The 26035-nt window shown below is 42.3% G+C and overlaps 1 protein-coding gene across 2 annotated transcripts in view; it reads right to left on the reverse strand.

The window, feature by feature from the left end:
• The window catches only part of heg1 (heart development protein with EGF-like domains 1), a 75158-nt gene that overhangs the window by 27188 nt on the left and 21935 nt on the right, over window positions 1-26035 (reverse strand). For both annotated transcript variants that reach the window (XM_039755365.1, XM_039755367.1), the window contains exons 2-3: window positions 7564-8847; window positions 3063-3179 (exon numbers count right to left, since the gene is read on the reverse strand). In XM_039755365.1, coding sequence (XP_039611299.1) covers window positions 3063-3179; window positions 7564-8847 — 1401 coding nt within the window. The remainder of the gene's footprint in view (window positions 1-3062; window positions 3180-7563; window positions 8848-26035) is intronic.

Below are 26035 nucleotides of genomic sequence, written 5' to 3' on the forward strand. Positions count from 1 at the left end.
AGGAAACCACGCAAACACTGGGAGAACATGTAAACTCCATGCAGGGAGGACCTGGGAAGCAAACCCGGGTCTCCTTACTGCGAGGCAGCAGCGCTACCACTGCGCCACTGTGCTGCCCACAATATTCTGTATATGCATTTAATTATTGGTTTTTGTCATGGCTCTGCAATCCATACTAACCCCTATTTTCTCTGCTGTTCTTTATCCTGTTTTCTGTGGTGCCAATCTGTGCCACCACCACCACCACCTGATCAGGGCACCATGTAGTCGCTACACTGATGGATTGAAGGTCAGAGGTCCACATGCCCATCATCATCTAATTGTTCTACATGAAGATTGAGATCATTGATGTTAGGTAGAATGACCAGTGCGGGCCGGGTGGTCTCGTGACAACAGAAACCCCTACAGATTTTGGAGTTCTGGAGTTTTCTTTTTTTTTTGTTTTCTCTGACCTCCCTGGCCATCGGACCTTACTTTATTTTTTATTAATTAGTATTGCCTAATTTTATTTTTATATTTTTAGTTTTTTCTTTCTTCATCTTCTAAAGCGCTTTAAGCTACAGCATTTGTGTGAAAATGTCAATCAGTCAGTCATTAGCCAACCCAGTATATCCTAACACAGGATCATGGGGGGCTGCTGGAGCCAATCCCAGCCAGCACAGGGCACAAGGCAAACCCCGGGAAGGGCGCCAGCCCACTGCTGGGCAAACACACACACACTCACCAAGCACACACTAGGGTCCTAATGCAGCTAACCTGCATGTCTTTGGACTGTGGAAGGAAACCCACGCAGACAAGGGGAGAACATGCAAACTCCATGCAGGGAGGACCCGGGAAGCGAACCCGGGTCTCCTAACTGTGAGGCAGCCGTGCCACCCACGATATTCTGTATATGCACTGAATTATTGTTTTTATCATGGCTCTGCAAGCCGTACTAACCCCTACTTTCTCTGCTGTTCTTTTTCTGGTTTTCTGTGGTGCCAGTCTGACTCACATGCACCTTGTTATATATTATGTGTCATTATGTTATGTGTCATGGATTCTTTGTTGTCCTGTGTTCTATGTAGCACCATGTTCCTGGAGGAACGTTGTTTCGTTTCACTGTATACTGTACTACTGTATATGGACGAAATGACAATTGAATCTTGAATCTGATCAGGGCACCATGCAGTCGCTACATTGATGGATTGAAGGCCAGAGGTCCACATGACCATCATCATCTAATTCTTCTACATGAAGAATGAGATCATTAATGTCAGATAGAATGACCAGTGGGGGCCGGGTGGTCTCTTGACCTCAGAAACCCCTGCAGATTTTGGAGTTCTTTGTTTTGTTGTTTTTTCTGACCTCCCTGGCCATCGGACCTTACTATATTTTTTGTTAATTAGTATTGCCTAATTTTATCCATCTATCCATTATCCAACCCGCTACATCCTAACCACAGGGTCACGAGGGTCTGCTGGAGCCAATCCCAGCCAGCACAGCGGGCAAGGCAGTTCCAAAGCTTAAACAGGGCACCACTACTGTATGTCGCCCACTAAAATAATATACAGCATATCGAGGTGTGTGTCTAAGACTGCTGAAGGCCTGTGCGCTGGAGCTGGGAAGTCCTCTACAGCACATCTTCAACCTGAGCCAGGAACAGGGGAGAGTCCCGAGGCTTTGGAAAACATCTTGTAACACCCCAGTCCTAAAGGTATCACATCCTAGTGAGCTGAATGACTTCTGGCCTGTTGCTCTGACGTCACGTGTGATGAAGACCGTGGAGCGGCTGCTGCTTCACCACCTGAGGCCACAGGTCCGCCACACCCTCGACCCTCTGCAGTTCACATACCAGGAAAAGGTGGGAGCGGAGGATGCCATCATCTATATGCTACACCGATCCCTCTCCCACTTGTAAAGAAGCAGTGGTGCTGTAAGAATTATGTTTCTGGACTTCTCTAGCGCCTTCAACACCATCCAACCTCTGCTCCTTAGGGACAAGCTGACAGAGATGGCAGTAGATTCACACCTGGTGCCATGGATCATGGACTATCTTACAGACAGACCTCAGTATGTGCGGCTCGGGAACTGCAGGTCTGACATTGTGGTCAGCAACACAGGAGCGCTACAGGGGACTGGACTTTCTCCGGTCCTGTTCAGCCAACATACATCAGACTTCAAATACAACTCGGAGTCCTGCCACGTGCAAATGTTCGCTGACGACACTTCTATTGTGGGCTTCATCAGGAGTGGGCAGGAGGAGGAGTATAGGAACCTAATCAAGGACTTTGTTAAATGGTGCGACTCAAACCACTTACACCTGAACACCAGCAAAACCAAGGAGCTGGTGGTGGATTTTAGGAGGACCAGGCCCCTCATGGACCCCGTGATCATCAGAGGTGACTGTGCAGAGGGTGCAGACCTATAAATATCTGGGAGTTCAGCTGGATGATAAATTGGACTGGACTGCCAATACTGATGCTCTGTGTAAGAGAGGACAGAGCCGACTATACTTCCTTAGAAGGCTGGCGTCCTTCAACATCTGCAATAAGATGCTGCAGATGTTCTACCAGACAGTTGTGGCGAGTGCTCTCTTCTACACGGTGGTGTGCTGGGGAGGCAGCATAAAGAAGAGGGACACCTCACACCTGGACAAACTGGTGAGGAAGGCAGGCTCTATTGTAGGCACGGAGTTGGACAGTTTGACATCCGTGGCAGAGCGACGGGCGCTGAGCAGACTCCTGTCAATCATGGAGAATCCACTGCATCCACTGAACAGGATCATCTCCAGACAGAGGAGTAGCTTCAGAGACAGACTGCTGTCACCGTCCTGCTCCACTGACAGACTGAGGAGACCCCACACTATGCGACTCTTCAATTCCACCGGGGGGGTAAACGTTAACATTATACAAAGTTATTGTCTGTTATACCTTCATTGTTATCACTCTTTAATGTAATATTTTTTTTGTATCAGTATGCCGCTGCTGGATTATGTGAATTTCCCCTTGGGATTAATAAAGTATACATCTATCTATCTATCTATCTAAGATTATGCAGGATGACAAGTGAATCCTCCATACCGTCACCGCAGTTCTCTCCCATCCAGGCTGCTGTACAGATGCAGACACGTCTTCCCGTTTGATACTCAAAAGCACACGTTCCATTATTGAGGCAGGGACTCTGCTTGCATGTATTTGCTGCAGAAACAAAGAGAGAGAGGGAATAAAAACAGGAGAAGTGATAAGAAAACAAAGAAACTGTCCACGATACGTTAGTGGTAACCAGCCAATCAGAATATCGCTTTTAAGGCAGGTAAAAAAGATGGTACGGGACAAGCCGTGACTCTGAAGGAGGCAATCTGGAGAAAATCCCAAGACAGACAAAGAAAAAGCTCGTTGACACCACACAGGCAGGAAGCCAGGAAAGACTGTCCATAAGTCAGCGGCTCTAATCACGGGACCACCCTTATCCATCGTTAATGATTTTAGATGTTATTCAGGGGCTGGGAGAGAAAAAGCGTCGATCTCGGCAACACCAGGATCAAGGCAGGAACCAAACCTGAAAAGGACACCAGTCCAGCACACTGGCTTACTCGTAATGTGACAATTTCATGTCACCGATACACTTGTGTCTTTGGGATGAAGGAGACTAACGGGGCTCACGGACACACCAAGAGTACATTTTCATTTCACTTGTGCCTGACAACATCAGAGATACAATTGGTTCCATTTCTTTTGGCTTTGCAGTTGGAGCACAGGCGGGTGAAGTGACTTGCTCAGGGTCACACCGTGTCACTAGCGCCATTTGAACCCACAACCTCAGAGTTTGAAGTCTAAATCCTTAACCATTGCACCACACTGCCTGTTTGAACCGGTTCGGTGGCAACTGGGCAAAAGACAACTCGGCAAAAGACAACCCGGCGAAAAGACAACCCAGCGAAAAGACAAGTCGGTGAAAGACAACCCAGCGAAAAGACAACCCGGTGAAAGACAAATCTGCGAAGAAACAACTCAGCGAAAAGACATCTTGGTAAGGAAAAACTTGCCGACATCCTTTAACAGTTAGGTAATAGTTAGGTTCCAAGAGATTTTATAATTATATTTAAATGACAATGTGATTTAAAATGTTGAAAATAAATTTATATAATTGATGAACGAATGTTATTCTGCAGATGGAACAAACTCTATCTTACATTATCTTCTGCAACCAAAATTGCTAATCCTTTATGTAATTTGTATTGATTGTAATCGTATGATAACGTTATTTAGAATACAAAGGTGACCTTCAAGAATATCTTTACTCTCAGTGTATTGGGACTCTCATAAAGCAGGTGATTCTGTGGATTTTCCGGCACCCTACATTGTCACTTAAATATCATTAAAGAATCTAACTATTACCTAACTGGTAAAGGATGTCGCCGAGCTGTCTGTCGCCCAGTTGCTCCTGAATGGTTTGGGTTAACCCATGTCTGCCAAAGCTGTAAAGGAGCTGCGCTAACCACTACGCCACTCCAGGACCCTCCTCAAGCATATTTAAAAAGGTGACTAGTGCATCAAACAGGACCCTTAAGGACTCATCTGATGAAAGTCCTGAATGAAAATAAAAACAAAAAACCCACAGCAGGCCTCGCTGTCATTTCAGATTACAATCCCCTACTAATCTGACTTGATGTAAACTCATTTACACAAAAGGCCGGCGTGCAACGGTGTGGGTGGACGCCTTTTGTCCCAACGGGAGTGTGAAGGAAGTTTTCTTATTGGGTGTGGACTCTTTGGGATTGTTTAAGTTTCCATCGACTTCCTGAGTCTGGCGTCTAAAAAGCACTGCGGCGCTGCTTAAGATCACCCAAGCGCAGCCGAAGGAAACGGCGTATCACAAATCACAAAGTGTCACCGCCGTAGCTGCAGGGGTGATGGGACGAGTCGCTCTTGGCTGAAAGCTGCAGTGCCTTTCTGATGTTTAACTGCATATCGGGCGAGCCACAATTCAAGAAGTTTTATTTATAACATGAATGGACTCGATCTGGAGATAAATTAGACAAAAGGTTCGATTTTACATATGGATTTTAGCATTTTTATTCTACTTTTAAGGAAGGACAACAGCACAGTTGTACAAAGCACTCTGGGTTTGCAAATTCGCCTGCGTCCAAGCGGGCCTTTCTTAAAGCACTTCAGGTCTCATCTCAGAACTTTACAGGTTAATTCAACTTATGATTCGAATTTGGACCATTGTGAGTGTGCATGAGTGGACTCTGTGATGGACTGGCACTCTGCTCAGGGTTAGCTGCCACCTTGTGCCCAATGCTGCTGAGATAAGCTTCCCTATCTGCTTGATGTGAATTAAGCAGGCTTGAGAGCACAGTGGACTGAGAAGGGCTTGTGTGATACTGATGACCAGAAACAGACAGACAGACAAACATGAAAGGCACTATATAATAGACAGACAGATAGCTAGAGGCACTATACAATAAATAAATGTATAGATAAGGAACTAAATATAACAGATAGATAGAGCGGAAGGAAGGAAAGGCAATATATAATAGATAGATAGATAGATAGATAGATAGATAGATAGATAGATAGATAGATAGATAGATAGATAGATAGATAAATGCAGAGGCACTAGATAGATAGATAGATAGATAGATAGATAGATAGATAGATAGATAGATAGATAGATAGATAGATAGAAGTAAATGCAAGGCACTAGATAGATAGATAGATAGATAGATAGATAGATGCTAGATAGATAGATAGATAGATAGATATGATAGATAGATAGCACTATATGATAGATAGATAGATAGATAGATATGAAAGGCACTATATGATAGATAGATAGATAGATAGATAGATAGATAGATAGATAGATAGATAGATAGATAGATAGAAAGGCACTATACAATAGATAGATAGATAGATAGATAGATAGATAGATAGATAGATAGATAGATAGATAGATAGATAGGAAAGGCACTATACAATAGATAGATAGATAGATAGATAGATAGATAGATAGATAGATAGATAGATAGATAGATAGATAGGAAAGGCACTATACAATAGATAGATAGATAGATAGATAGATAGATAGATAGATAGATAGATAGATAGATAGATATGAAAGGCACTATATGATAGATAGATAGATAGATAGATAGATAGATAGATAGATAGATAGATAGATAGATAGATAGATAGATAGATAGATAGATAGATAGATAGTGAAAGGCGCTATATGATAGATACACATCATTGTCATGGTGGTGGCTACATCAGGCTCTGGGGATGCTTCTCTGCAGCAGGCCCTGGCTGTCTTATTAAGGGAGAATAAGGGCAGTAAAATATAGGGGGGAGAAATTGAGGAGGAAACTTTGATGGAGTTTGCCAGAAATCCGTGTCTTGGGAGAAGATTTGAATTCCAAGCATAACAACAACAATGTTAATGTCCTGGAGTGGTCGTCACAACGACACAATTTTAAACGATATTTTCCAAGTCGGACACTGATCATAAACACTGGCGCATTTAGAGGAGAGAGAGCTCAGGCTGACACTTGCAGATGTCCACGGCTTGCAGTTAAGCAGCTGTACCCTCTGCAGAGCTAGCGGAATTGTCTTTTAACTCTCCACGATGACAAGATCTATGGAACCAGAATGCCACTGTTTCACAACACTTAAGATGTTGTCGCATTAAATGACATATCCAGTGATTTCCAGTAGCACCCTTCATTTGCATAATCTTACAGAGTCGGTGGCAAGCTTTTGTGAAGACCAGCTGCCCAGTCTGACATACCCAGCGACTCACTCCAACGAGTCCACAACTTGCTCTGACAAACAACATCAAACAGCTTTGATTTAGTCTTTGGTCGTAGCGGCAGGAGAGCTGACAACCAAAAAATGCTCATCCGGTAGTGCGATGTATAAAATGCAGCAATGAGGAAATAGGAAAGGCAGGTGTTTTGGACCTTACAAACAGGAGAGATCCTCGTCTTTCTGACGTCTCATGTTTTGTGTACCACAGTAGAATGGACAGAGACGGCGAATGAATTTGCCGAAGCTGCTAACCCTTCATACAACACCAACTCTGTTGCTTAATTTCCCGTGCATAGGGATGTTCAGTCGTGTAAGCTCACACGGTCCGGCGATGAGATCAGCGACTGCAGCCGGCAAGTCTGAAGTACCCACGGAGTACAAGTCGCGTAATGTGACATCGCCTTCATTCACGACACCAAAGTGACAGAAACTGCAAACGGAATTCTTGAACCGGAATATCGTGTAACGTGATTGCTGCTCTCAGTTATTGGCTTACCAACCTCTCCTCTAGCCGACGACTCACTCGGAAGGCCCTATCAAGATCTCAGTCACTCTACTAAACCGTCTTCCACGAGAACCCTTTTTAATGAAATGTACAATCACGTCCGACCATACCCCCACTCCTGTTTGGTTCTACTTTGCATATTCCACCTCTACCACCCAGAAAAATCAACCAATGATCTGTGCTTATTTGGAGAGTGAAGTTCTCACTGGTCAAAAAGTTCCTTAATGAGCTACTCATGATTTGTTCTTTTCAACGGCTGGTTACCTGGGGCAGATGTAGTTGCGACCATCACTCTTTTGCTCGTCACCTGAACACCGGTTGTTGTGCTTGCTCTTTCCGTTGTTGTGGTTTCGGTCGTTGTTGTGGGAGCACTGGTCCTATAGGTGACCGTTGTAGGCACAGTACTTGTTTGCCCTGGTGTGGTTATGCTAATTTTGGGATGTCGCGTAAGCCCAACAGTAACAGATGTGCTTGGAACCAAAGTGCTGGTAGTGTGCATCTCAGTGACCTGCATAGTTATGGCGGGTGTTGAAGTGCCGTTGGTCATCAGTGGCACAATTGTCTTCTTTGTCGCCAATGAAGTCCGGTCATCAGTTTGTTGTTCTCCAGCTGTGCTGAGCTCATACATTTGTGTCGTTGGGGGCAAACTTTCATCCTGGGTTCCACTCCCTGGAGGAGAAGTATTTAGAGTCTGTGGACCCTTGGTGGCAACTGAAGTGTCGGTCATCGTTCTAATATCTGTCGTAAAGTCACCAGAGAATTGTTCTGTGGAACGAGGTGTAGAAGTGGTAGAAGGAGGAGTGGTGAAATTCAAAATAGTCGAATCATCAACGTCATCCGTGTCTGACACAGCACTCCTACTTGTGACAAGTGACAGAAACGAAGTGGTGGCATTGTCAGTGGTCATAAAGCTGGTGACCTCTGTCACCTCCGCATCTGAAGGACTAGCAGAAGGTCCAGGCATTACTGTCACCTCTGTCATGGAGTCGTTTCCTATCTCCGTCTCATTCTCAGTAACGACCCGAGAGGTTGAGGAAAGAGAAGGAATGGGGAGTGTAAACGTAGAAGGAGACTGTGAGAAAGGCAGCTCTTCGGCCAAAGAGCTGACCGATGAACTGCTTTCCGCTAAACTTGCAGTGGCGTTATCCTCAAATGCAACTGGCAAAGTAGAGTTGGATGCAACGGTCAGCTTCACGTCAGTGGATGGTTGCCATTCATTCACTGAGCTCTCATTGCTACTTGGATTGGGTACAGACTCGGGCGCTGGCTCATTGGACTTTCCTGAGTAGGACGTGTCTGTCAGTGTCACCGATGAGATCATTGACTCGGAATGGCTGCTCAGGTCATCGTTTTCAGTGTGGTCAGTGGATTGTTCGGGTAAATTAGAAGACGTTGACTCGTTGGCGTGTTCCGTATGCGGAGAACCTGAGCTCAGAGATAACAGGGTCCTTTCTCCGGCTCTCGTGAACGTCGTTGATAAGTAAGTGCTATCCGTCTGAACGGGGGATTCCCTCGTGAAGTCACTCGTCTGTTCGTTGTGTTTGGCAACTGCAAAAAGAGAAGAAAGAACAAGTGAAACATTTCAGCAAAATGTTATTATTCATTTATTTAATACTAGCTGTGTAAGTCTGTGCTGTAAAAAAGCCCGGGGTCCTAGAAACTACTGAAATTGTCAGAAAAAAAACTGAAACGCGGGTGCCCTGTGGTGAGCTGACCCTGTGTTAGAATATAGTGGGTTGGACAATGACTGACTGACTGACTGATGTCAGGTAATTGAAAGGAACTACTCTGGGTGTCTCTCTCCTAGGATGTTTCATTTTGCCAACGTATTCACCACCCTTGTGTATTAGCGGCGGGAGGAAAAGTAAAAGGGATACCGTTTTACCGATGTTAGCGGCTAAGCGATTTTGTCTTTCTTCTGAGGTTTCGTTTTGCAGACGTGCTCGCATCACTTGTGCATTAGTGGTTAAGCGACTTTGTCTTTAATCAGAGGTTTCCTTTTGCCGATGTGTTCGTCTCGCTTGTGTTATTAGCAGCTAAGCGACTTTGCCTTTCTTCGGAGGTTTTGTTTTGCCGATGTACTCACCTCGCTTGTGTATTAGCGGTGGGAGGAAAAGTAAAAGGGATACCGTTTAACCGATGTTAGCAGCTAAGCGACTTTGACTTTCTTCTGAAGTTTTGTTTGCCGTCGTGCTGGCCTCACTTCTGTTATTAGCGGCTAAGCGAGTTTCTCTTTCTTCTGAGGTTTCGTTTTGCCAATGTGCTCGCCTCACTTGTGTATTAGCGGCGGGAGGAAAAGTAAAAGGGATACCGTTTTACCGATGTTAGCGGCTAAGCGACTTTGTCTTTCTTCTGAGGTTTCGTTTTGCCATTGTGCTGGCCTCGCTTCTGCATTAGTGGCTAAGCGACTTTGTCTTTCTTCTGATGTTTCGTTTTGCCGATGTGCTCGCCTCAATTGTGCATTAGCGGCTAAGTGACTTTGTCTTTCTTCTGAAGTTTCGTTTTGCCATAACGTGCTCGCCTCGCTTGTGTTATTAGCGGCTAAGCGGGTTTTCTCTTTCCTCGGGGGCGAAGCCCTTAACCTGTCTCCATCTTTCACTTCCGGGCCATACAGAGAGACAGACAGACAGACAGACAGACAGACACACACACTTCCACGCGTAGACATTTAAATACAAGATAGCAAGAGTTAGCACTACTTCTACCTGTCCACTCAGGTACACCTAGTATGCTGCTTTTCTAACACATCCCAAAAAACAGGGCAGACAAACCAACAAGTGTAATCTGCTGTGGTGTATCTATGCAAAAGGTGTAGCCAGGAGTGGAGGTCTCAGGTTTGAACTCATGCTCACATCTATTTGATGACAGCGATCACAGACAGAATTACAACTTGTATTATTCCACCCCATACCCAAAATGACTCCCTGGAAGTTTGTGTATGCAAGTGTGTCCTATTCAGCGACGGCTTCTGTCCATGTGTCTGAGTCGCCAGTCCAGTTAGTGCAGATGAAGGCCTGATAAGACCCCGGGTGCCTGCAGGACACTGTCATCTCAAGGGTGGTCCTGAGAACTGAAATGACACCCTTTGACAGCAAGTCACCTGCCAATCAAGACCGATCCCCACGCAACAGTTTATCGATAGACATTTGAATTCCTCCATTGCCAAGCTTACTAATTTATGTTTTACTCAAACATATACTCAATAATATATTCACTTACTGATAACTAATTCCTGCTTAACAGTTTATCACTTTGTTTAACTTATAGTTATCGTTAACTAATTCCTACTCAATAGTGGGCGGCACAGTGGCGCAGTGGGTAGCGCTGCTGCCTTGCAGTTAGGAGACCCGGGTTCACTTCACTTGTGGAGTTGTCTTCCTCCGGGTACTCCGGTTTCCTCCCACAGTCTGAAGACATGCAGGTTAGGTGCATTGGCCATCCTGGTGTGTGTGTGTGCCCAGCGGTGGGCTGGTGCCCTGCCCGGGGTTTGTTTCCTGCCTTGTGCCCTGCGTTAGCTGGGATTGGCTCCCATGACCCTGTAGTTAGGATATAGCGGGATGGATGGATGCTCAATAGTTTATTCATTTATGGATACAGTCCAAAGACATGCCGGTCAGGTGGATTGGCGATTCTAAATTGGCCCTGGTGTGTGTGTGTGTGTCCTGCGGTGGGTTGGCACCCTGCCCAGGATTGGTTCCTGCCTTGTGCCCTGTGTTGGCTGGGATTGGCTCCAGCAGACCCCTGTGACCCTGTGTTCGGATTCAGCAGGTTGGAAAATGGATGGATGAACTCATCCTTTGATAAACTTACTACTTTGTAGCAATAATACAAACCAATTCCTACCCAATGATCCATTCATTGATGGATAACTAAGTCCTATTGAATAGTTCATGAATGAATTTGACTTACAAATACTGGAACTCATCTCTTATCATGCTTACTAATTTATGGATCATTCAAACTTACAGTAGACTCAATAACATACTCAGTTATCAGTCACTCATTTTTACTCAACAGTTTATCCGTGTATTGAATTTATGCCTAATTGAAGTCATCCCTATGAAAGCTTACCAATCAAATGGAAAGTTTAAGGGTTTGGGGGTCCCCAAGAAGTCCCATTCATATTGAAAGAATAAGGAGATCCAATCACATTAAAAGAATAAGGAGAAAAGGGGGTCTCCCAAAAAGACTCAATCACATTAAAAGAATAAGGGGAGGGGGTGTCCCCCAAAACTCCAAATCATACTGAAAGAATAAGGAGAAGGGGGGTCCGCCAAGAAGTCCCAATCACATTGAAAGAATTAGGTGGACAGCCCTAAACCCCCAAGAAGCCCCATTCACATTGAAAGAACAAGGGGAGGGGGTGTCCCCCAAAACTCCCAATCCTACTGAAAGAATAAGGAGAAGGGGGGTCCGCCAAGAAGATCCAATCACATTGAAAGAATTAGGTGGACAGCCCTAAACCCCCAAGAAGCCCCATTCACATTGAAAGAACAAGGGGAGGGGGTGTCCCCCAAGAAGTCTCAATCACTTGCAAAGCCTTTAAACATCTGCACTAGTGAGTGGAGAAAGAAGAGGTACAATGGAGAGGAAAGATGACATTTACTTCTGGTATTGAAAATCTCCAAATCCTGCTACCTTAGCGTTTTAACATTTGGGTTTTCCAGTAGCGGCATACCGCACAACCCTAGTGACAAGGAATAACTCACACTTTGGTGCAAAACGCTGCTACAAGGAAATTAAGGAAACAGATGAATGAGTGCGCTATGTGTACAAACTGGAGACTTGCAGGTTTCAAGTAGGCAAGCTGTACATCTGTAGGGTGTGAGGAAAACACACAGGAACACCGGGAGAACATGAAAGTCTGCACTGCACATGCTGGAATTAATCACAAAGGCTGTGGAGTTATTAGGCTCCAGCACTGACCACTGCACCGCCATGCAGCCCAGGGAAAACAAATCTACGCAATGCATCTACGTGAGATAAATTAAACCTTGGTAGGCAGCATGGCGTAGCGGTTAAGGCTTTGGACTTCAAACCCTGAGGTGGTGCGTTCAAATCCCACTGCTGACACAATGTGACCAGCAGCAAGTCACCTCACCATGTCTATGCTTCAAAAGAATCACAACCCATTGTCTCTCAGAAATTTGGATAAAGAAGTCAGCCTATACAAGTAAATGTAAACCAACAAAGATGGCGGTTAACGGTTCAGTCCTGCTAGAGCTCAGCAGGAAGGCCCTGCACGGTAGAAATGGCCACTGCCGCCAGGCTGCGAGTGAAAGAGAGAGCAGTGGCGCTCCGCTGGGTGTCTCCCTTCCCGCGGTCACTGCCTGAGCCTTATCATTCTTTATCACACATGTTTTGCAGTGGAATGTCTAGAGACGGAGTTACGGATGTAATGATTGGGTGGAGAACAATTGGCAGACAAGCCAGACTTTGCTAACAAAAGCTTGGGCCCTAAAAATGGAGGCTGCCGCGCACAGAGGGATTTGGCGCTTCCTTCCGAAAGCTGACCCTAAAGTAGGCCAAGCGAGTTTTGTTCACAAAGGTTCATTAACTGTTATCACACAGAATGAAATACGTTTAGTAACTAATGGGCTCCGGTGATGTGATTTGAACAACAAATCAGCAAAGCACTCAATCCGTCAAAAATGAGGACGTGACAATGAAAAGTATTGTGTGTGTGTGTGTGTGTGTGTGTGTGTGTTGGGGCGGCTCCTTCATCTTCTGAAAAAGGAGAGTAAAAAGGGGACATGAAGACTGTCACAGGGGCAAAGCGAAGGACACCCCACCTGTGAACTACAGGACACACTGACCTCCAACTCCAGGGGGCATCTGAAATACTAGGTGGTGCGTACCAAACATCGGCAGCAAGGGGGAGGGGGGCTTGACATGATATTGGGGGGTAATTAGCCTGGACTAATTGATAACTTCATATAATACATGCATGGCTGAGGTGGGCAGAAAACTGGAGAACCAGGAGACAACCCACACAGACATGAGAGGACGGGGCAAAGTCCACACGGCCAGTAGTGGAACCCAAATATCTGAAACAAGGCAGGAACAGAGCTAGCCCATCGTTGGGGGGGTTGACTGGGGGTCACACGAATAAATGAAAGGGTCAGCTCACAATTTGAAATTTGTACTTTAGCGTTGACAGTTAGACCCAATGTAAATGGGGGCAGTAAAAACCGCTTTTAGAAAAAAGGAAAAGAGAGACGGGGAGCAGGAATTCAAAGTTTAAGGGGAACAGAAAGACTGATGGGGTACACGCAGGGTGGGGCAGGTTACCCATCCATCTATGTGGGGCAGCAAGGAACACCAAACTTACATTAAATTATATAGATAGATACACTATATAATGATAAATAGATAGATAGATAGATAGATAGATAGATAGATATGAAAGGCACTACATAATGATAGATAGATAGATAGATAGATAGATAGATAAGATAGCACTATATAATAGATAGATAGATAGATAGATAGATAGATAGATATGAAGATAGGCACTATATAATAGATAGATAGATAGATAGATAGATAGATAGATAGATAGATAGATAGATAGATAGATAGAAAGGCACTATATAATAGATAGATAGATAGATAGATAGATAGATAGATAGATAGATAGATAGATATGAAAGGCACTATATAATATATACAGTTTATAAAAGGACCAACAGATAGACAGGTAGGACGGCCACTGTATCCATAATATACACACGGACAAGAAAGGAGGTCTATGATAAGTAAAGAGACAGAAATCTGGAATGACAGACAAACTGGGCATCCCAAATCATCAGAAGCTGTAAGATGTGTTGGCCTTTCATCTGTCATCCCGTCTGGATGGTAATCAGATGACCCTGAGAAGCTGCCAAGGACAAAAAAGGGGGATTTGAGAATAATCCAAGCAGCCAGGCAAGGACATGATAGGAGGAGGCCGTCACCAAGTGAAAGCGTTTTGTATTGTTCACGCGTGACTATAATTGCTTGTTTGTTACTTGGAATAACTCGGCCTTCTCTGCTGTCCACCAGTCACCAAAGGCCCCAGCGTAACAAAGCCCAGATTGTCAGAGGGGCTGTACCGAGACGTTTTTTTAGTAGGTAGCATTTTGAGACATGATTCAAAGGGGAAAACAAAAGCTCTTTTTATTCTTTTAGAATTGTACTCTAGAGAGATAATTGGCATGTTGTATTTGTCTAGCTAAATGAATGAGTGCAATTACAGCACAAACCGTGCTTTGGTTACAGAATAAATCTCCGCTGCCACATTAACACACAGCGAGGCAGCTGCAAATATCTGGCAGTGTGATCGAGTGCTCACAGCGCTGAGCTGTCACAGGTTCAAGTCAGACTGTATATCCCTCAGCGCGTCATCTCAGAGAGGCTGCTGGTGCTCAATCTTGTTGAATGCTGTGCTGTACAATCACAATAAAGAACAATGCACAATCAATCGACTGAAACAACGAAAAGGCAATCTGCCCGTCTGAAAAGTGAAATTCATTAACGCCCCGGGGGATAAACATTCAAACAACTGAGGCAGAAAATGGATAATGGGAGAGAGTGATCTCTGGTTTCCCACCATTTCTTTTATATTATTCATAATTCACAAAATCATGTAAGAATGGGATTGCCTTTGAACAGACTTGAATTTGTATTGATGAATTTGTATTGATAGATTATTGACAGAAATGAAGGTACTATATAAGATAGATAGATAGATAAAGATTTAAAGATACAAATATATACATAGATAGATAGATATGCAGAAAGGCACTATAAAGACAGACAGACAGACAGACAGATAGATAGAATATGACAGGCGCTATATAAAATACAGACAGACAAACAGACGGATAGATAGATAGATAGATAGATAGATAGATAGATAGATATATGAAAGGCACTATATAATAGATAGATAGAATATGAAATGCGCTATATAAAAGCAGATAGATAGATAAAGAGAAAAATCACTATATGACAGAATAGACAGTTAGACAGATATTTTATACAAATGTTGCAAAGTAACTCTGCAAAGTGTTCAAGTGTATCCACCTTAATAAAAGGACAAGTGTCTGTGCATCTATCTGTCTGTCTGGTTTCTATGTCTCCGTCATTCCCACAGATGGCACATCACAAACAATTGTAGTAATAAAATGCATTGCATTTTTCACTGAAACTGATGCTGCGCCAAAAACATTAACATTGCTTTTACAAATCCTATACCAAATTGCATATAACAGAGTTATTTGCATTGTATTTGTTACTACAACAAATGGTGCATCACAAACATTTGTAATATTTTTTTTGTTGTATTTTATTTCTCCAAATGTGGTGATGCACCATCTGTTGGAATGAGAAACGTGACCCCTTTCATTCCTACATGCATTACAAACTACATTCCAACAGATTTTGCACTGCAAATGCTGAGGTCTACGTTGAGTACTTAGATCTCAGTATACACTATTTACATTTTAATTTATTCAACAAATCTGTGGAAGAGCTCTCTGTTCTGCTTTAGCCACTCTGACCAGACAAAGAGACGCCTTAGCTTATATAGACATAGTTATGGATAGGCAGCTAACAAGTATTAAATCATCCTATAGACTGCAGAAGTTAAATCGTAAAGCTAGAAACTTAAAATAACAACTTATGACATGATTTAAGCTTTGTCATATTTTAGGAGAGGCTAATGATAGTCCTTTGTTCTAGGACAGTAATAGAACTATACTGTACAGCACAGGACAAGCTGATGCTCCCATTATCTTTGTTTTGCTTATTTCAAGATGGTACAAGTATGTTCAGATTAACCAATCATTGACAGATACTCTCTTTTGAGAACAGCTGTAGGCTGTATGGTAGTGGAAAGAACATGGTATCTAACAGACATGAAATAATACATCATTTTCATTATGTCTTCCCAATAGGAATGCACTAGCATTCACTAGAAATGCACGTGCAATGATTGGAGCGACAAGGATTTTGGCTTCCCAGGAGGACAATTAGGCAGGTTTCTATAAATGAACAACAAGACCAGCAATCTAAGTTTTGTGTATAATGAGTTTAATATAATAAACATGTGCTATGAATATACATCAGCAACACCCTGCCCTTACAACTCTGGCTGGCCACACAAGGACATCTGTCTGTGTATGTATACGTATTGTCACACACACATGCTTAGGGGACACCTACGGGCTCTTTAGAGGTGAGTAATACCACCCCATGGTGAGAGGAGGCACTGTTGCTAACTGCCTCTTTCCTTACACCACAGTTCTGAGGGACACTCCAATAGCCCCGCCCAAGCCAGGTACACACCCATATATTCCATCCACATAGAGGAAGTAGCTGTCACTTGGGGACCCATCATCCCAGAAAGGACTCATTCAGTTGCCACTGTAAGTCTTTGTCATTCCAACAGGTGGCGCATCAAAAACATCTATATTAATAAAATACATTGCATTCGTTATTTCAACAAATGGCGCAATGCAAACATTTGTAGCAATGCATTTTATTAGTACAAATGTTTATGATGCGCCATCTGTTGGAATAACAAATGCAAAGCATTTGTTTTACTTCAAGAATTACAAAATGCATTGCACTAGATGGTGCACTGCAAATGTTAACACTGAGAAGTACTTGAGCAGGGGAAAGGTGCTATATAAATAAAATGTATTATTATTTTGATTTTTATATATATATATTATATATATATATATATATATATATATATATATATATATATATATATATATACATACACACACACAAACAAACAGCAGTGCCAATCACGGTGCCACCAATCTACTCTAATGTGATACAGAGTATTATATTATATTATATTATATTATATTATATTATATTATATTATATTATATTATATTATATTATATTAACATCATACCATACCATCTTCTAAGACCACCTAACCCTACACAGGGCTATAGGGTGGCTGGAGCCTTTTCCAGGTTGCATGTTTTTACCATATCTGTTATTTTTGATCCTTTACTTGAGGGTCTACCCCTCTATTAGAGGGCGATAAACTGCAAATTTCACTCACAGTCAAGAATATTTAGACTTTACATGTTTAAATTAAAGCCCACATTTTAAAATTTCAAATATCTCAAGCAACTCTTCTTGTTTATTATGTACTTTTATGTCATGACATAACTTTATGAACACCCTGAGTTAGGACGGTTTATGCCAAATTTGATTTTTCATCTTTTGCTGCAATTACAATTATTTTTCTTTAGTAGAAATTCCACAGATCCTAACCTGCTCTTTCATATGCCCCACTATGGACTGGCATCTGTCAACTCTGCAAGTGATCCTGCCAGAATTGGCTCCTGCTGCCTTGTGAGTGGGCTCAGATAACAGAAGAGTGGACTTGACAACTCATCCACAGTAGAAGACGAGACACAAACACCACACACGCCTCATTTTTTGGCCTGAAAACCCCCAGTGCTGTTTTTCAGTACAAGCAGGCGGAGGCACTGAGGAAGCGTCATGTGTCCTGAAACAAATGGCTTGCACAGATTCCATAAATACCTTGGGCTGCGGACTATTCCAAGAGAAGCATGTGATACATTACTTTATTAAGACTGACATTCAATAAAGCACACTCTGCCTGACGCCGTTTGGAAAGGATTTCATTTTATTTGCTTAAACTAAAACCCAAAAGGTCCCGTACAGTGGCAAAAATTAAATCAATGGGGCTGAAATCAGAAGTAAAGCCAGAGCAAGGAAATCAAAACATGTGGTGACTTTCTTCAGGCTTCTAGAACGTCTGAACTTCTATAATAACATCAATATGGACTTGATCAAAAGATGAAGGTGCCGTTTATCACAGAAGCTGAAACGCTCTTTTCAGACCTGCCAATGTCTTGGGATGGATGAGGTTTGAATAAATGAGGCTCTGCACAAAGAGGCACAAAGGAAAATGTTAACTAAAAACAATCCACAATGAGAGGAGAAAAAGTCACACGTCCAACTAACTCTTCACCTGACTCAGTGTAAGGGGTTTAGATAGATAGATAGATAGATAGATAGATAGATAGATAGATAGATAGATAGATAGATAGATAGATAGATAGATATGAAAGGCACTATATTATTTACAGATAGATAGATAGATAGATAGATAGATAGATAGATAGATAGATAGATAGATATGAAAGGCACTATATTATTTACAGATAGATAGATAGATAGATAGATAGATAGATAGATAGATAGATAGATAGATAGATAGATAGATAGATATGAAAGGCACTATATTATTTACAGATAGATAGATAGATAGATAGATAGATAGATAGATAGATAGATAGATAGATAGATAGATAGATAGATAGATAGATAGATATTAATTTTAATATAGTTGGCATGATTCATTGCCCAGTTCTATTCTGTTGTGAACTCGAGTCTGTAAAGATTGTTTAAGTTGTTGCCCCCTTATTGCTGCAAATACAATCAGGACTTCAAGGGGGCTGCCCCCTTACTGCTTCAGTGTAACCAGGACCTCACAGTTATCAAGAGGGATGTGGTGTGTAATGCGGTACACCAGGGAAGCTGGAGGAAGGTGGGGGAGTGTTGGAGTTTTCTGTTATTTGCTCCTGAACCGTTCTCGTACTGGCCCTAAGGTCCAAAAACTGGTATCAAAATTTTAGCACTGATCAAACACTACCACGCTGAGTCCCAGTAGTCACACACAACAGGCCAGTTTAGGTTCACCAATGCACCCAGCCTGCATGTCTTTAAGTGGAAAACCCATAACAGCACAAGGATAACACATCAACTCCACGGCCTGGAGTGAAACTCAGAACAGTGAATCCTTCAAACAGTAACACCAGCCACCGTGCTATCATGCCACCCCAAGTTAAAGATTAACAGCAATAAAAGGTACAACCAAGGCTAAGGCCTCACGGATGGCTTGACTGCCAGGCTCTTGAAGTGCCCACTCCACTTGCCGCTAATGGTTATGATTTTTAATGTCGCTTTATGGCAAGCTCTCATCTTTCATTGGGCAGCTGCCACCTCTCCCAGCAGCTGTGGCCCCCCTTGCATTGTAATATCCTTACGGCGCTGCTGGTTTTAATGAATTATGGCCTCTCTGGTCACGCTTTGTTGAATTTACAGCCCAGATATTCCCCTTCACCGACGTTCACTATGAGCGTCATGTGAAGACAAGCTGCTAGTTGCCCGAGGCAATATCAAGACCGAAAAATTCATAAAAACCTTCAAGAGGTTTAGCGAGTCCTAATCTGAAACGCTCCATACAACAAATAAACACGATTTTATCTCTAAAACATTCTGTAGAAGTGACGCAGGCCATGGCGTGAAAAAAAAATTGTGTGGACGTGCAAGAGGAGAGAAGTGACGATACGGACAGGACATGAGGTGGCCCTGCAATGCACGGATGTTCAGGCACGGGTTTGTCCCTGTCATGTCCCCAAAGCTGTCATTAAAGCCAGCAGCCACAACTGGATTAGCCAGATTTGAAAAAGATCTTACGTTGCATAGCAATTAGTAAGCAATTCTTTATCTTATATAGCGGGGTGTTTACTCAACAGGTGGACTTTCTGTAGACAGGTGTGGTCCTTTCCTAACAACAGCGGCGTTTGGGGGTGGCAAGTGGGGCGACCGCCCCAGGCCCTGCGCCAAAGGGGGCCTCACCTTTGAGGTCTGCGTCTGAGCAGAGTTGTCGAGTTATATTCTCCAGTTATGTTTTGATAAAGTCCATGTGTTATCTTGTAAAAATGTAACTGAATACTGCAATGAGAAAATCCAGTGTATGTTAACATTATTTTCAATAAATTTGCACGCAAATTTATACAGTCCACACATACCGATAACAGCGTTTCATGTAACCGGTCCCGCGTGGGGTTGGTCAGCCCTAGGCCCCGCCCACCCCTGAGTTTCCTAATCAGTCCCATCAACTGAGCTGGCCACAGGTAATAATAATAATAATATGTTTTATTTATATAGCGCCTTTCATACACTCAAGGACACTTTACAATTCAACAAAACCCAACAATAAGACAGCAGACGTTTCATACAAGAAAACGAATAATACTCATTGAAAAGATGTGTTTTGACAGGAGTTTGAAATGAATTCCGTAAATACTTGCGTTTGAGTTCTCCCGCGGATAAGTCGGGGCTTGATTTTACCAGTATTTGATAATGTCCGTCGTATAAATCGAATGAGGAGAGATTATAATATGCTAGCACCCACCTGAGTATGGGAGCATATTAGGGCCACAAAGAAGAAAAAAAAATTATGAACACAGTGAAGAAAAAAAAAAGTGTATGTCGAGAATAAAGTCGACATGTTAACTTTATTCTCGACATTTACACTTTAATCTTGAAGTTTATGTTGTGATTAAAGTCAACATGTTAACTTTATTCTCGACATTTCCATTTTAATCTCAAGATTAAAGTCGACATGTTAACTTTATTCTCGACATTTCCACTTTAATCTTGAAGTTTATGTTGTGATTAAAGTCGACATGTTGAATTTATTCTCAACATTTGCACTTTAATCTCGAGATTAAACTCGACATGTTGAATTTATTCTCGACATTTCTACTTTAATCTCAATGTTCATGTTAAGATTAAAGTCAACATGTTGACTTGATTCTCAGCATTTCCACTTTAATCTCGAAGTTTATATCGAAATTAAAGTCGACAAGTTGACATTATTCTTGACATTTCCACTTTAATGTCAGGATTAAAGTCGACATGTTGACTTTAATCTCGTAGTTTATGTTGTCAGTAAAGTAGAATGTTGTAAAAGTAATTTTAAAATCAATGTTTAATTTACTAGATTTTCTCAAACCCCATTTTAAGTAATGTGGCACATTAAATGCTTTGTGTTAAGTGTTCTGTGACCCATGTTACTCGGTACATGCTTCTTAAACGACTTCCTCTCTTTCTCTCCTCGATTTTTATCTTCACTGTGTCCATATTTTTTTTCTTCTCCGTGGCCCTAATACACTTCTGTACCTGAGAGAGTAACCATAGAGCACACAGCCTTTTTTTCTATGCATTGTACCTACGTGACCACACGGTAATACCCGCACTATTCCAAAGCAACAGTCGCACTGTTTTGTGTGTCTCACACCCTCAAACACCTTTATCGTAAGTGCATCCCTTCTCTACGATGGAGCGTTCGATAAGAAGAGAATATGAAGCTGGTTTTAAATTGAAAGTCATTGAAGTGGCGAAAAAAATTGGTAACTGGGCTGCTGCAACAAAATTCGATGCATCTGAGAAACTGATGAGAGATTAGAGGAGGCAAGAAGATGTAAAAAAAAAATGAAGTGTCGCATTTTTGAATGGGCGTATAAGTCGGGGTCTGATTTTATGATCGATTTTTCATGTTTCAAGACCCGACTTATACGCGAGTATATACAGTAACAGATATTTCCAAATCTATTTGAAGACTGAGAGGAAGAGCATTCTAAATTTTAGGGGCCATCACACTCAAAACTCTGCCACCCATAGCTACTTTTTTGAAAAACAAAGTCATGTATTAGCACAAGTAAATGTAAAGTTAATAAGAACTTTTATGAGAATTAAACTTAGTGTGAACTTTTACACAAATCAGGTATGCTAAGCAATTAAGGCACATGCCATATTTCTTTTTTAATGAAATCAGAGAGGAGCTACCAATATCTCATAAACCAAAGAATGGAGAAGAGGAAGAAAGATGAATGGGGTCTGCTCAAGGTCAGAAAAGGGGAAACACGTACCGGTTGGGAGCCAGCCAGGAAATAAGGGTGGCAAGGAATGATACTGAATGGCGAGACACAAGGAATATATACACATACACACTCACCTAAAGGATTATTAGGAATGCCTGTTCAATTTCTCATTAATGCAATTATCTAATCAACCAATCACATGGCAGTTGCTTCAATGCATTTAGTGGTGTGGTCCTGGTCAAGACAATCTCCTGAACTCCAAACTGAATGTCAGAATGGCAAAGAAAGGTGATTTAAGCAATTCTGAGCGTGGCATGGTTGTTGGTGCCAGACGGGCCGGTCTGAGTATTTCACAATCTGCTCAGTTACTGAGATTTTCACGCACAACCATTTCTAGGGTTTACAAAGAATGGTGTGAAAAGGGAAAAACATCCAGTATGCGGCAGTCCTGTGGGCGAAAATGCCTTGTTGATACTAGAGGTCAGAGGAGAATGAATGGGCCGACTGATTCAAGCTGATAGAAGAGCAACTTTGACTGAAATAACCACTCGTTACAACCGAGGTATGCAGCAAAGCATTTGTGAAGCCACAACACGCACAACCTTGATGCGGATGGGCTACAACAGCAGAAGACCCCACCGGGTACCACTCATCTCCACTACAAATAGGAAAAAGAGGCTACAATTTGCACAAGCTCACCAAAATTAGACAGTTGAAGACTGGAAAAATGTTGCCTGGTCTGATGAGTCTCGATTTCTGTTGAGACATTCAAATGGTAGAGTCAGAATTTGGCGTAAACAGAACGAGAACATGGATCCATCATGCCTTGTTACCACTGTGCAGGCTGGTGGTGGTGGTGTAATGGTGTGGGGGATGTTTTCTTGGCACACTTTAGGCCCCTTAGTGCCAATTGGGCATCGTTTAAATGCCACGGGCTACCTGAGCATTGTTTCTGACCATGTCCATCCCTTCATGACCACCATGTACCCATCCTCTGATGGCTACTTCCAGCAGGATAATGCACCATGTCACAAAGCTCGAATCATTTCAAATTGGTTTCTTGAACATGACAATGAGTTCACTGTACTAAAATGGCCCCACAGTCACCAGATCTCAACCCAATAGAGCATCTTTGGGATGTGGTGGAACGGGAGCTTCGTGCCCTGGATGTGCATCCCACAAATCTCCATCAACTGCAAGATGCTATCCTATCAATATGGGCCAACATTTGTAAAGAATGCTTTCAGCACCTTGTTGAATCAATGCCACGTAGAATTAAGGCAGTTCTGAAGGCGAAAGGGGGTCAAACTCCGTATTAGTGTGGTGGTCCTAATAATCCTTTAGGTGAGTGTATATATATATATATATATATATATATATATATACAGGCAGTCCCCGGGTTACATACGAGATGGGGACTGTAGGTTTGTACTTAAGTTGAATTTGTATGTAAGTCAGAACAGGTCCATTATTTTAATAAATGCTGTTATTGACCGGCTGTAACCAAGTGCTCAGCCAATGAATGATGGAGTTTCACCCCTCTCTGACCTTTTCATTATTTCTACTTTATTTTCCATGGTGATAGTTTTTTCTCTTCTTTACTGTATCACCAGCACTTGCATCAGATTTGTGTTTCAGAGACATTGTTGAAGGGTGAAGACAAAAGATTAAGATGAGCTCGTCTGAAACTGTACAGCACTGGATACTTTATCACAGCAGGATAGCACCCGTCGTCAACACGTCTGATATACAGGGGTGTGAAAAACTATTTGCCCCCTTCCTGATTTCTTATTCTTTTGCATGTTTGTCACACAAAATGTTTCTGACCATCAAACACACTTAACCATTAGTCAAATATAACACAAGTAAACACAAAATGCAGTTTTTAAATGATGGTTTTTATTATTTAGGGAGAAAAAAAAATCCAAACCTACATGGCCCTGTGTGAAAAGTAATTGCCCCCTGAACCTAATAACTGGTTGGGCCACCCTTAGCAGCAATAACTGCAATCAAGCGTTTGCGATAACTTGCAGTGAGTCTTTTACAGCTCTGGAGGAATTTTGGCCCACTCATCTTTGCAGAATTGTTGTAATTCAGCTTTATTTGAGGGTTTTCTAGCATGAACCGCCTTTTTAAGGTCATGCCATAGCATCTCAATTGGATTCAGGTCAGGACTTTGACTAGGCCACTCCAAAGTCTTCATTTTGTTTTTCTTCAGCCATTCAGAGGTGGATTTGCTGGTGTGTTTTGGGTCATTGTCCTGTTGCAGCACCCAAGATCGCTTCAGCTTGAGTTGACGAACAGATGGCCGGACATTCTCCTTCAGGATTTTTTGGTAGACAGTAGAATTCATGGTTCCATCTATCACAGCAAGCCTTCCAGGTCCTGAAGCAGCAAAACAACCCCAGACCATCACACTACCACCACCATATTTTACTGTTGGTATGATGTTCTTTTCTGAAATGCTGTGTTCCTTTTACGCCAGATGTAACGGACATTTGCCTTCCAAAAAAGTTCAACTTTGTCTCATCAGTCCACAAGGTATTTTCCCAAAAGTCTTGGCAATCATTGAGATGTTTCTTAGCAAAATTGAGACGAGCCCTAATGTTCTTTTGCTTAACAGTGGTTTGCGTCTTGGAAATCTGCCATGCAGGCCGTTTTGCCCAGTCTCTTTCTTATGGTGGAGTCGTGAACACTGACCTTAATTGAGGCAAGTGAGGCCTGCAGTTCTTTAGACGTTGTCCTGGGGTCTTTTGTGACCTCTCGGATGAGTCGTCTCTGCGCTCTTGGGGTAATTTTGGTCGGCCGGCCACTCCTGGGAAGGTTCACCACTGTTCCATGTTTTTGCCATTTGTGGATAATGGCTCTCACTGTGGTTGCTGGAGTCCCAAAGCTTTAGAAATGGCTTTATAACCTTTACCAGACTGATAGATCTCAATTACTTCTGTTCTCATTTGTTCCTGAATTTCTTTGGATCTTGGCATGATGTCTAGCTTTTGAGGTGCTTTTGGTCTACTTCTCTGTGTCAGGCAGCTCCTATTGAAGTGATTTCTTGATTGAAACAGGTGTGGCAGTAATCAGGAAATTGAACTCAGGTGTGATACACCACAGTTAGGTTATTTTTAACAAGGGGCAATTACTTTTTCACACAGGGCCATGTAGGTTTGATTTTTTCTCCCTAAATAATAAAAACCATCATTTAAAAACTGCATTTTGTGTTTACTTGTGTTATATTTGACTAATGGTTAAATGTGTTTGATGATCAGAAACATTTTGTGTGACAAACATGCAAAAGAATAAGAAATCAGGAAGGGGGCAAATAGTTTTTCACACCACTGTATGTATGTGTATATATATATAAATATATATATAAACCAATGCAAATCAGAAAGGACAGGACTGATGTGAGTAGATTTTTTAGTGTGTGTTAGTAAACGAGCATCAGAATTCTGAACATACTGTAATCTATTGATATATTTAGTCGGGAGGCCATAAAACAATGCACTGCAATAGTCCAGACGGGTAGTGATGAAAGCATGAAGCAGTGTTTCAGTATCCTTCACACTGAGGAAAGAATGCAGATGAGCAATACTGCAGAGATGAAAAGAAGCTGCCCGTACTATTGAGCTAATGTGTGGCTGAAAAGTAAGGAGCTGATCAAAGATGACACCCAAATTATGGACTGATGCTGAGGGTTCAAACAAGATCCCATTAATGTCAATTTTTTAGCCCATGAAGGGTAGAGAGGACAGATTTGGTACCAACCAATAGTATTTCTGTTTTATCAGGATTAAGTCATAAAAAAAACTGTCATCCAATGATTGACTTCCCGAATGCAATCAGTCAGTGCAGCTAGTGAAGATGTTGCAGTGGCATCAACATTTATATAACGTTGGGTGTCATCAGCATAGCAATGGAGGCTTAGACCATACCAACAAATAATCTCACCTGATGGGAACATATAGAAGTTAAAGACCACAAATGAGGTGCAGAAACATCTCGACGATGTTCAGTACAAT

This window comes from Polypterus senegalus, chromosome 6 (assembly GCF_016835505.1).
Source record: "Polypterus senegalus isolate Bchr_013 chromosome 6, ASM1683550v1, whole genome shotgun sequence".
NCBI lineage: Eukaryota > Metazoa > Chordata > Cladistia > Polypteriformes > Polypteridae > Polypterus > Polypterus senegalus.